At 37.3% G+C, this 12,945-nt stretch overlaps 1 protein-coding gene across 1 annotated transcript; it reads right to left on the bottom strand.

Annotated features, from left to right (window-relative positions):
• Positions 1-226: 226 nt before the first annotated feature.
• Positions 227-5,398, bottom strand: LOC117637583 (zinc finger protein GIS2). Its single transcript, XM_034372514.1, has 4 exons — positions 5,156-5,398; positions 3,023-3,232; positions 2,309-2,401; positions 227-1,041 (listed from the first exon to the last, which is right to left on the bottom strand). The coding sequence occupies exons 2-4, from the start codon at positions 3,148-3,150 to the stop codon at positions 483-485; spliced, it is 780 nt and encodes a 259-aa protein (XP_034228405.1). The 5' UTR covers positions 3,151-3,232; positions 5,156-5,398; the 3' UTR covers positions 227-482.
• Positions 5,399-12,945: the final 7,547 nt, after the last annotated feature.

Raw genomic sequence — 12,945 nt, 5'->3', positions numbered from 1 at the left:
GAAAAAAATGAATAATATTTGACCTTTGCCATGGCAAGTGGTGGAAACACATTGCTTATGAAAAAGGCAGCTACTATTCACGTGAATAGGTAAATAGTAGCTGCCCTAGCGGCCCCCTCGTCATGGCAAAGGGCAAACTGCTGGAAGTGCTCTAAGAGTTCACAAGCTTCTGAATCATACATGATGTGAAAAGCAAGAAGGGAAACAAAAATCAGCAGACATCACATCCTCGGGCAACCCAATTACATACTGTTTTATTTTTCAGTAATTGCCAAAAATTCAATACATAATCATACTAAGTCATCATCAATTTTGTTCTAATGCAAAATAGGTACTCCACATTAACAGAAACACATCCTACCAAAATAAAGTCCCAATTCAACTCCTCAATAGTCTGAAGTTTCAACCTTCAATCTAAAGCCTAAAATCAGAACTGCTTGCTTGATATAAAAGGTAAATTCCGTAACATCATCTGCCATTTATCAGTACCTCCTGGGGTAGCGATCCATAAATCTGCCAGAAGGGCACTCGTATGCCAGGTGTCCTCGTCCCCCACAGTTGTGACAGATCATCAAGGGGCCCATACAATCCCTGCTCATATGCCCAAGTTGTTGGCAGTTCCTACATACAATGTCACGGTAACCGCCGCCGCGCATTCCACCTCCTCCACCTCCACCTCCACCTCCACGCTGCTCTCCCAATACATTGGCTCGGGGGCACTGTCTTGCCACATGCCCAGATACATTGCATAAGTTGCAGATGGGTTCATTCGGGCAATCACGTGCTAGGTGACCTGTCTTTCTACAGTTGTTACATGCTTTATCATTTGTGCAGTCAGCTGCAATATGACCCTGCTTGTAGCAGTTGTTGCACAACCTCAAGTCCCCAGGTGGCATTGGGGGAGCTGTGCAATCTCTAGCGCGATGTCCAGCCTTACCACAGGTGTGGCAGATGCCTTCATTTGGGCAGTTACTGGCCATGTGACCAGGTTCCCGGCAATTCCAACATAGCGACTTTGTAGTGCACTCTGAAGCAATGTGCCTAGTAGAACATTAAATGGCACAAGTACAACTATGTCAGTAACAATCAATAGCTCCGTTAAACATGTAGCATCATTTTTTCACTTTAAAAAAAAATTAAAGAAGAAGACATCTGCGTGAGGCAGATCATTATTACTGCGAGATAAGAAACCATGCAACCTTATTGAAGCAATGAAACAATTAATTCACCCACCGCTTTCACCACAAGGTACTGCTACTTTGCTTTAAAATGGAAAAGAGAACATTCTGAATTGTCTTAATATGTCTAAAACCTGAAGATCTCCAAAATAATAACTTTTTCCCATCACCATAGTCTCACAGAAATAATGGTTGAATATTAAAGCAGTCCTAAGAGCATGGAGACCGAGGTGGCTCCAGAAAATATGAGAAATTTGACAAATTGTCATGCATCAAAGCCTTGTTGCTGGGGACCATGCATATTTCTCTCGAACTGTAGGTATTTTCTTAAAACCTTTATGGTCATACTATTGGCACACAGTTACAGGAGAAAGGGATATGAAAGTGATAGTGTTGGTGGCTAGTAATTGTCTAAAGTGGTATAAGGTAAACATGCATTAGCATATTAGTGGCAGAGGGCAGAAACTGAAGTGGTAACAGTGAAGATAAGTTGACAAAGGAAGACAGTAGCTGTGGGATGGTGGGGCGGTGTTGAGGCATGAAGTGGTAGCTGTGTTAATGTCAAAATTATAACAAAGATAGTGGGTGTCATTACGGCAATCCTGCACTGTTAAGGTTTATGTGATTTACCAGTGAAACTGAATGGTGGCAATAGTGGTATAATCATTGAAATGGTGGAGGAGAAGATGCTGTTATAACTAAACACGTGAAAGGATTATTATTAAAATTATGATGGTGATAATAATTTCTTAACAGAAAATGGGGGAAGAAACTTCAGTTTCTGAATTATCAGTAAAACTATGATTGAAATAGATCGCTTGGTAGCAGAGACAGTAGCAAATGTCTGGCTGCAAAATGGTTCAGGTAGAGACAGTAGAGGGATGTAAGATGCAGTAAAGCAAAATTACATACTCAGGATTTGTATGTTTGGACTTCTAGCATTAACTAGCATATTTAATTTCTCATAGATTTCAACTCTCTAGAAAGTCTGGAACCCCAACCTCTTCAAACCCTCTCCCAGAAAACAAAAGGTCAAAAGAACAAACAAATAAAATGATTATAATGAATGCGGAGAAGCAAATAATGGAACATTATGATGTCCAATTGCAAGGCAAAAAAAGTTTCCGTACCCAGGAAGACCACAATTGTGACAAATTGCAACATTAGGGCATTCTCTAGCATAATGGCCTGGACGTTTGCAGTTCTTGCACAGATTGTCTCGGCTGGAAAAAAAAAAATTGCAATAGATTAGTTTCTGAGCAAAAACTAATGGCATTCCCAATTTCAAACCAGTCCTTAATTTTAACTTATCATTAAGAAGAATCAGACCCATAATCACATAAAGAAACAAGCAAAACCAAAACATTCAGAGCGTGAAACTAAAGCACTCTGAAGTTTTAAAAAAATACCCAAAAAATGCAAAAAGTTGAGGGAGTTAATACATGTACTGAGCCAAATGTATCTGACAATGCAAAAGTAAAAGGTGTACAGCCTTTGTGCACCACTGACAGAAACAAAGCTACCTCTACAACCAAGATGATGGATACTTAATTACATCGTTAAACAAACAATAGGATTCACATTTGTATTCGAAAACTTACAAAGATCTAAACAAATGTACAACAAAGCAAAGCACATTATTAACCAGAGCCAAAATTAAGAAATATCAACTTCAAAAGGTCTTCTGAGGTATATTCAAGTAGAGGTCTTACTCAACAGAAACGGTTGATAGTAAGATTCCAGAACATCTCCAACGACGACATGTTGACAGATTACTTTCTCCTTATCAACCCACATTTTACAAAGACGAGAAGAAATAAAATAATAGTCAAAAGCCATTAAACCTGAAACCCCGACGTCCTCCATCTCTCCTGTAAGGTGCATCGCGGTAGGAAAAGCGATCAGAACGGATCTTACGATCCGTAGGGCTCCTGCTCCTGCTCCTGCTTCGGCTCCTGCTGTCTGAACTCATGTTAAATTAATTCTTATTAAGACCTAGCTCCACTGACTTGAAACACCACCACAACCAACACCACACAGCTGCTGCCTCCTCCCTGTCCACATCACAACCACACCCATATTACAACCACACCCAAGATCATATCCATGAGTCAAAACCAAACCAACTACTTTCCCTTCATACCAGAAAACACCATATCCCAACAAAGTACACAAAATTTTCAACAAGCAATCCATCTCACAAGAATTTAATGACCACCAGCCCAGAACCTTATACTAAATACCCAATTTCTCAATCACATCCTTCAAAAGAAAGTCAAGCATCCGTTGCAAACAATCAGGGATTCCCACTAAAACTCGAGCTCACATCAACAGAAAGACTTTACCTAAACTCCAACTTCATGAAACCATCTAAACAGATTGATCATTAAATAGTTGGTTAAACTAGCAGGAGAGCATGAAAAATATTGGGACTGGTTACTCATTGGCAAATAGGAGCATTTCAAGTTGCAGGTTGGAATAGGGAGGACACTCTCACAATTATATGAGTATCATAGATATAATATAGGAGAATTTAGTTGTTGAAGAAAATCAAAAGGACAACCAGCTAGCTGGTGACATCTTTCCATTGTAAAAATCTGCAGCCATTACAAATATCACCCTCTACTAATCAGAAAACATAATCTAGACCTTGTTGAAAATAGAAATCAACATTAAACTTGGAGACCTCAGAGAGTTTATGGAAGTTTCAAACAAAACCAAAAACTAGCTTTGGATGTTTAAAGCCCCTGGAAGACCACAAACTTTTCTTAAACACAAAACTAAAGATCCAGGGGCTCCTAAACACACCATCAATAAATGATATTGCATGTTCAATCTATCCATCCATTTTCAAGAAGAAAAGCTCCTCATTCAACCTACTTGTAAGTTGCAACCACCCCTCCCATCCACTACCCATAAAATCCTTCAATTTTAAAAAAAAGTCTTTCTGCAGTTGTCCCCAAACACATTCTGGTGCTTCAAGCATGATCTAATCTGCTCTTGCAACAATACAAAATCACGGTGATGTATGGAATCAGAAGCGTCTGAAGAAACTATGATATGATAGGAGAAAATTGAATCACATCTTCCACCAATGAACCAAATGGAAAAAGATAATGGAAGCAAAAACAAAATTGAAAGTAGCAGAGGCAAATCGGGAAGGCGCAGTCTTACTTTATTCCCCAAACCTTAACTTTTTGAAAAGATAATTCCCAAAAAGTAATATTTTTAAAGGATAACTCCCGAAATGAATGAATAGGAAACAGTGCCTTTTGATAATACGAACATTTGCTAGTTGTACAAAACATGCTTGTCTGAAAAAGGGCAGATTTCACTGAAGAAGTTGCGGGTGAGGGCAAGAAGGGAAGGATATTGGTACTTCGTTAGTATAACTTCTGAATGAATCACATGAATGAGTTCACCATGCTATCTACAAAAAAAAATTATTTGCGGTTATTGTTCTTAAGATTTCCCATAACCTAGCCCAACTCTTGGCCAACCCATCTACTGTTAGGTCCAAAAATTCCCACTTTCTACGAGTATGCATATTCGATTGGCACTCTCTCGAAAGTGCACGTACATGTATGTGAATTTACATAATGTTCGTTTAACATGGGTATAACGTCAACAATATAAGGCTTGAGCCAAATTCTTGAAGTACACCCTTGCTATCGTAGCACTATATCAATTTGGCGTCAATGATCAGTACACTCACACAGAAAACCATAAAACCCTTAAAATCAAACCACTTACCACCCAGATTCAAAATTACAGAGAAAATCCATAGCAGAAAGAAACCCAAATTCAAGTGAACAAAAACAAACCTGAAACCCAAATTCAAATCAACAAAAACAAACCTGAAACCCAAACAATACACTCCGGTGTTTTTAAATTCGACGTATACATACACCAAGATTAGCCCTAACCCTAGAAATGGTAGGAAAGGGAAAGTGCAATGAAGAAGAAGAAGAACAAACCTGAGCCAAATAGCTATACAGACGGGTGGTGCTACTGTGACTTCTATAGCACGACGAAGTCAAAAAAAAATTGCGGACAGAGAGAGAGAGAGAGAGCGCGCTCTCAGCCTCTGAGACTGCGATTCGTAGACGCGCAACCGCTGAGCGTCGATGGCGATTTTTCGATTGTGGCTCGACTGAATTTTCAATTTTATGTGATACCTAGAAGCCCATTCTTCCTTTTGGGCCCGAAATTGCTCTGGTTGTGTAGTAACTGATTTGGCCTGGTCCCCCTCGTTTTTTTTTTTTTTTTTTTTTCAATTTAAAAAAAGTTGCGCTAACTTTACCACATTATCATACCAATATTGTTTTTTATTTCACTATGACCAATGGAAGCTGCCGCCGCCGCAGTGCTACTTGTACAAGCTCAACTTCGACGGCTCTGTGCAACCTGCTAACCATGTTGTTTCTGGATAGAGACGGACTTATGCACATGCTAATTTGGGCTATAGTTTAAGTGATTCGATTTTTTATAGCCCAACATTAATACTCCAGTTCATCCAAGCGCACCCCACACACCTCCACTCAAGAACTGCTTCACCCTCTTCAACGCAGCTGCTATATCTACTATTAGTGCAATTAATACCAATGGCAACTTTTTGAAAATTAATACCAACTTCAATTTTCTTTCTTTTTCTACAGTTTTGTACTATTCAATTTTCCTTATAAAACCCACCTATTTCTTTAAAATTTTCACACCACTAAAATCATTTACCACTCTTTAATTTTGCTTAATCTTTTATTCACAAAATTATTTATTAACTGCTTGTATGTTTTTTTATTACTATCTCAACATCATTATGAATATATTATTTATTGGTATATGTGTGAAAAACCTCCTCCCCCTTTAAACTATCACTTGTATTTAAAAAACTAACGGGTTTTTTCTTTCCGTTTAATGTTGTTTTTATTTAAGGTTGTACTAGATCCATTTTGAGGGGCTCATTATGTCCCCCCCTGTGTATTTTTTGTAATCAATGAAATTCACTCGTACCATCGAGTAATCTATCCTTTCAGAAGGTTTGTACGTAATTTATCCTTTTAGTAGGTTCGTATGTAAGGCTTTCAAGCCATCTCCTTCAAGCATGTTTTCCGAGAGGCAAACTTTGTGGTGGATTCCCTTTCAGCACTTGGACACTCTACCCTATCACGCCACATTTGGTTGCTGAATCTTCCTTCTTCGGTGGCTAGAGCTGTCTCTAGGGATTCTTTAACTGTGGGTTGCCTTCGGGGTTTTGTGTTTTAATTCTTTTGTGCTTATTAAAAAAAAAAACCCAAAAAGCTTGTAGCTCAAGTGTTTAAGAATAGTTATTGTTAGAAAACAATCAGTATGGAACTAAAGAATATTTGATAACAAAATTTAAATACAACTTAAATTATTCCAAAAGAAGTGTAATATGAATAAAATTATAAATGAACAAAATTATACTGCAAATATAAAATAAGCAAACGAAGTAAATTGACTGATAAAGGCTTGAAAATGCAATGTCCATAGACAGAATTTTGCCCTTACACTCGTGCCTTGTAGTTCTTCAAGCGTCTGTCCCAATATACAACTAAACTCTGGCTAACTGTATTCGCTTTTTCTCTATCAAATAGTGATTAAAAAATGTTATTATTTAATTTCAGCCTAATCGTAGCCAACCCAAGTCTAATCCATTTTAATATTAGAAAGGCACTAAAGTTTATAAAGTGTGTCAACTTCTTGTGCTAAACCAATGTAGGACTAAGGAATTAATTATGAAGTTTGTATTTAGAATTAATTAAAGTTCATTAATTAGGTTTGTTAAAAACCCTAGCCCCCTTTCTCCCAAAAAACACTCTTAGAGCCTTTTCCACTTTGAGGGGGGAGGAAGCCATTGTTCTTCCCCCCTCTCCCCTCTTCTCTTCCTCCTTTCACCTCTTCCCCAATTTTCAGAGACAAAGGGTTTTCCCTATTTGTCTTAGTTTTGTTATGATTTTCATCCAACCATTATAGGCGGCTACGGCTTAGCGTCTGATCTTCACCTGCATTCGGCGTCGAATCTCCACCACCATCTTTTTTGCAATTTCTTTATGTTTGGAATAAGTTGCAGAGACCTTTTGGGTTCTCTGTGTAGTTTTCAACTCTCATTTTGTGAGAGTTTTTCATCTCTACTTTGTGAGAGCTTTTCATTTCTTCTTTGTGAGAGTTTTATTTGTATTGTTATGCCTTGGTTTTTTCAAGCTTTATCTCTTTTTTATTATTCTAAGTTTGTAATCTTAGTTGGGATGCCTATGCCAAAGTTTCTTCGATCCTACTTGATCGTTAGTGGAGACACACCAGATTGTCTTAATTTTGATATTAGACCGCTCCGTTATTATAATGGCCCTTTTGTGGCTATTTTGTATTGGCCCTTTGTGGCTAGTGGCTTTTTTGGCTGAATTATGAATGCAATCATAGAATTTCTCAACAACAAAAAAAGAATTAATTATGATAATTTTAATAAAGTGTTACTTTTTTAACTTTTATTTGGTGTGCTAGCCTATCCTTTATTTCTATTTTGTACTCAAATGCCAAGGCTGATAAATGAAATATATATTGCTGTATTTAATTGAATCAATCAAGAAAATGACTAATTTAAAAAAAAAAAAGATGTTGAATAGATAAAACGACAACATGAAATCTAGTAAAAAATGATGCCTATATCTACAATCTATATCAGCACTTACATCAAAATGGATAAGATATATCACTTACCGCATCAATACTTTCAAGTATATTGTTGTAATATGATAGCAAAAGCTTATGTTACAACTAACGCCCTTGATGCTTTAGGCATCGTAAGCCAACGCCCATAACTTACGTGGAAGCCTCATAAACATCGGGGTTATCCTGCACTTGGAAGAATAAGTAGAAAAAGGAATAAATATAGTGATAATTTGATTCTACTTTTGTCCAAACTAATGCTGTAAATGGAATACGCATTGAAGGTTCTCTATTGCTACTTAAAGGCCACTGTGCTGAATACCTCAGTTAGGCCTCTGTTGCCTAAGGCAAATTTTGGCATAGTGTTAGTTTTCTATTTGAATAAAAAATAAGTGCACACATATAAGAGAGAAAATCAGACGAAATTGCATCGGGATAGGTGTCTTTTGGACTTGACCTACCGAAGTGAAAGCTTATCAGGTTTACAAGATGACGTAGTGAATATGTAATCTTAAATTGTTCACCCTAGCAATAAACCAAGACAATAAGTCTCACACAATTCTCATCTTAACAAACACATGTTCATAAGTTTGTGTTCATTTTAGTCTTGACCAAGATCCTAGATTCATGAGAGCTTTAGAGAATTTGGCTATATAATTCTCATAAATGCGACCTCATATTTACTCTCATATAGTGAGACTAATTAAGAATAGTCAGTTATATTCCTCTTGTTACCAAGATATCAGTATCATTAAACATAAGGATCAACAACTTCCGCAAATAACACATTTCTTCCATCATAGGAATGAGGCATATAGTGTGTTCACATCCTTGAACCATGCCTAACCAGTTTGCCTATTGAACCTAGACCATGGGATCTCCAATCAACTAGGTTAGGTTTCCGCTAGGCTAGTTCATTTATAGTATTGACATTAGCCTTATTCCCCTCGATTTATACTTTACTTGCTCTTTTGGTAATCCTTTTGTGAAAGGATGTGCTAAATTCTCTTTTGCCCTTCATTGTCCTGCTAAACTATCACAATGTATGCATATAGTTGTTACAGGCTTAGGCCACAACGAAATATCTTCCCAAAAGTTTCTTAGCCACTCAACTTCTGCTGCATCCCTGAAGCTAAAATTCTGATTCCATAGTTGATCGGGCAATACATGTTTGTTTGGAAAATTTCCCAGATATTGCAGCTCATCCTAATATGAAAACATATCCACTTGTGGTTTGTTTCAGTACTGTCGAATATCTAGTTAGCATTACTATACCCTTCTAGTATTGGAGGATATTTTGTTTAATGCAATCCATAATCTAACGTGTATTTTAAAAACTTTAGTACTCTGACTAAAGCTTCCCAATGATCATGTACTAGATTGCTTGTATACCTACTTAACTTGCTTACTGAATAATCTATATCAGGTCTTGTACAATTCATTATGTACATTAATTCCAATCACTTGTGCGTATTGACATTGTGATATAGCTTCACCAACATTTTTTTATTTATTTACCATTTGCATCAAATGGGATAACATCAGGTTTTTATCAAAATGACCAAACTTTCTAAGTGTTGCCTCCACATAATGAGACTGGACAAGAATATAACCTTCGGCATTTCGCTTAATTCTTATTCCAAGAATCACATCAGTAAGACCAAAGTCTTTCATATCCAAATTTGAATTCAACATTTTCTTGGTTGAATTAATTATATCATTATGTAGGGGCTTTTTCGTTCCGGCAGCTACTGCGGGCCTGGGCTGCCGTAAATAACCAAATGAGACAAAATTGCCCATGGGTCTGAGTTCAAGAATTAGGCCCCAAGAATGCTTAGAAAGGGTAGCTGAGCTTTAGGAAGCACCTTGGTTACCTTCACCAGCAAAACTAACAGTTGCTTACAGGTAGATTCTTAGCTTGGCATGGAAGCAGAGCAATCATGAGTTTAGCATAAACAGAAATAGGGTTGTGAATTCCTATGAGAAACATTGGTTTTAAGAAAAGGGGGAATGGATTCTAAGAGGGTTTGTTGAAGAAAGAGAGAGATGAGGGTATAATAGGTATGTTAAGTAGTTTCCGGCAGCTTGATGAAAACTCTGTCAGGCTTTGAAATGTTTTAACGTAAGAGAAAATGGGAGGAGATGAAGGAATAAGGCTCGAAATTGCAGAGATTTCAGGGTGAGAGATGAAGCTTGCTATCTGAATGTGTGTTGTAGCTAATGGTGAAGTATTGGGTGTTTTGGGTAATTTTCTAGCACCTTGACAAAGGCTCTGTCAAGCTCTGGAATGACTTACCAAAAGAGAAATGGGAGGAGATGGAGGAATGGGGCTCGAAATTGCAAAGTTTCAGAGATGAGAGATGAAGCTTGCTCTCTAGATGTAGGTTGAGATGATGGGTAGGAAATGCCTCTTTTTATAGGCGCTGGAAGCTCTTTCTTCTGAAGAAACCCCAATGGTTTCTATCCAATTTAACCAAGTATTTCCTCTCCTTTCTCTTCTCTTCCTTTGACTCATCCTATTTGGTGAAATTCTCTCTGCTCAATTGCACAAAAACAGGGTTTGGGGAGCTTTAGGCTTTTCTCGCAGCTGTTCCAGTGAGGGAATCCCATTTTCAGCCATCTTTCTTCCTTCTTTTCTCCTCTCTTCCATGGCTAGATCTGATGGGGGGAAAGAAATTGGTATGTACAGTGGTTTGAAGAGGCCTTAGCTCATAGCAACCTACACGCGCTAATATCTCCTGGTTATTTGCGTGTTCCACCTTGGCGTTCGTTCTTAGCCATGTGTTGGAGCCTCCCAGCAGCTCACTGACATAACACTTTGGCTTTCATCGTGGTTCACTTTTCCAGCTAAGTGGTGGAGACTATGAATATTTTCTTGGCTGCTTGGGTTTTTGCTAAAGTGTTTGGTTAGCCTACTAAGGGAGTGGGCTTAAATGATGGGCTATTTTATTTATGGTGATGGGCTAATTTCCTAGGGTATTGGGCTCCTTTTTTCTCTCTTTTATGCTTACCCATATATTTGAGCTCAAGAAATGGACTTGAGTTTTAGGGCTCCCAAGCGGCCCAAAACTTCCATTTCTCGGCTCATCAATGGGCCTCATGAAGGCTCATTACCATCCATACCACAACCCACTCAAGCAAGTCCCAAGCATTTGTGTGGCTTGGACCCATTTAAGCTTGTAGCGTGGTTGGGTGTGAAATAATGATTTCCTACTTTGCATGACATGTCGATTGGCGTGCTTTAATTTTATCATTTTTGTAAAAGGACATGATGCTTGGCGAGGTAACTAGCATGGGCTTGTAAAGTCGGTGCCTTTTATAGGCCCATTTCAATTCTTAGTGTGCCGGATGTCATATTTATTTGGTGTGGCATGTGGTCGTGGCTTGTGCAAGCGTGTATGAAAAATTTTCGAGTACCCAAATCGGGTTTCTTATCGGTAAAGTATCGCATTGGGCTGGGAATATATTCGGGCCCAACCGTGGATTTGTTAGGCCTCAACACATTGTTTCTCCCTATTATGAGCATGTCATCTATATATTGGCACATTATAACACATCCATTATTATGAGTTTCAACATAGACGCATTTGTCACGCTCATTTATTTTACAATTATGTGTCAACATAACATGGTCAAATTTTTCCTATCATTGCTTAGGAGCTTGTTTCAATCCATATAAGGATTTGACATGCCTGCATACCTTGTTTTCCTGACCTTTCACAACAAACCTCTCGGGTTGTTCCATGTAGATTTCCTCATGTAACCATTGAGAAATACAGTTTTTACATTCATTTTATATTTTCATATTATAAACTGCAGCTATGGCAATCAACATTTGAATAGAATTTATTCACTTACTGGAGCATATGCATCAAAATAATCCAATCTATCCTTTTGACGATAAACTTTAGCTTCTAAACATTTATAATAGTAAATTGTACCATCATGCTTCTATTTCTTTTTGAATATCCATTTATATCAAATTGGTTTATTTCCATGTGACAAATCAACCAATTTCCAAGTGTTGTCTTGCATAATGGATTTAACTTCATTATTGACTGCTTCTTTCCATAACGGAGCTTCTGGACTGGACATAGCTTCCTTATATATTTGTGGTTCAACCTCTGCTATGTAAGTCATGAAATCTGGTCCATAATCCATAGGAGCATTTGATTTCTTACAACTTCTAGGTTTTGCCTCACTTGTAGAAGGATTAGATGAACTATCATATTTTTCTTTCAAAAGATCATCAATAGTTCTTTTATTCATAGAACTAAATTTTTCTTTCCTATATGGAAAGATTTCCTCAAAGAATTATGCATTCACAGATTTTAATATGATGTTAATATGAATATCTGCAATTTCGGATGTAATTACCAAAAATCTAGATGCTGCACTATTTTGTGCAACCAATGAAAACACAACCAATCGTTTTAGGTTAGAGTTTAGTTCTCTTAGGTAAAGGAATTTGAACTTTAGCCAAGCAACCCTACTCTTTCAATATTTTCTAAGTTGGCAGTCTTCCTTTCCAAATTTCATAAGGAGACTTATCAGTCTTCTTGTGTGGAATTCTATTTAGGATTATATAGGCAATAAGTAAGGCTTCACCCTAAAAATTGTGTGGAAGCCCTGAGCTATTTAGCATGGCATTTATCATATTATTGAATGTACAGTTCTTCCATTTTATAAGGAGCGATTGTTTTGTGAATAATGCCAAGAAAAGTACAAAATTCAGAAAAAATAGAATCTTCGTACTCTCCTCCTCTATCTAGTCTTAAAATCTTTATTTTCTTGTTGAGCTGATTCTCAACCTTATCGTTATATGTCTTAAACACATTCAAAGCTTCATCTTTGCTGTGAAGTAAATACACATAGCAAAACTTACTGCAATCATCTATGAATGTCATGTAATAATTTTTATCTCCACTTGTAGGAGTTTATCTAAAACCACATAAGTCGCTATGAATTAAACCAAGCACTTCATTAGACCTTCCATGTGCATATTTGAATGTTTGACTAGCAAACTTAGATTCAATGCATATTTCACACTTAACACCAACACTTATATCACAATTAGGAATCA

Source organism: Prunus dulcis, chromosome 8, assembly GCF_902201215.1.
Source record: "Prunus dulcis chromosome 8, ALMONDv2, whole genome shotgun sequence".
Classification (NCBI taxonomy): domain Eukaryota; kingdom Viridiplantae; phylum Streptophyta; class Magnoliopsida; order Rosales; family Rosaceae; genus Prunus; species Prunus dulcis.
Note: the sequence above shows the minus strand (reverse complement) of the source record. Positions and strands in the feature narration are given on the sequence as shown.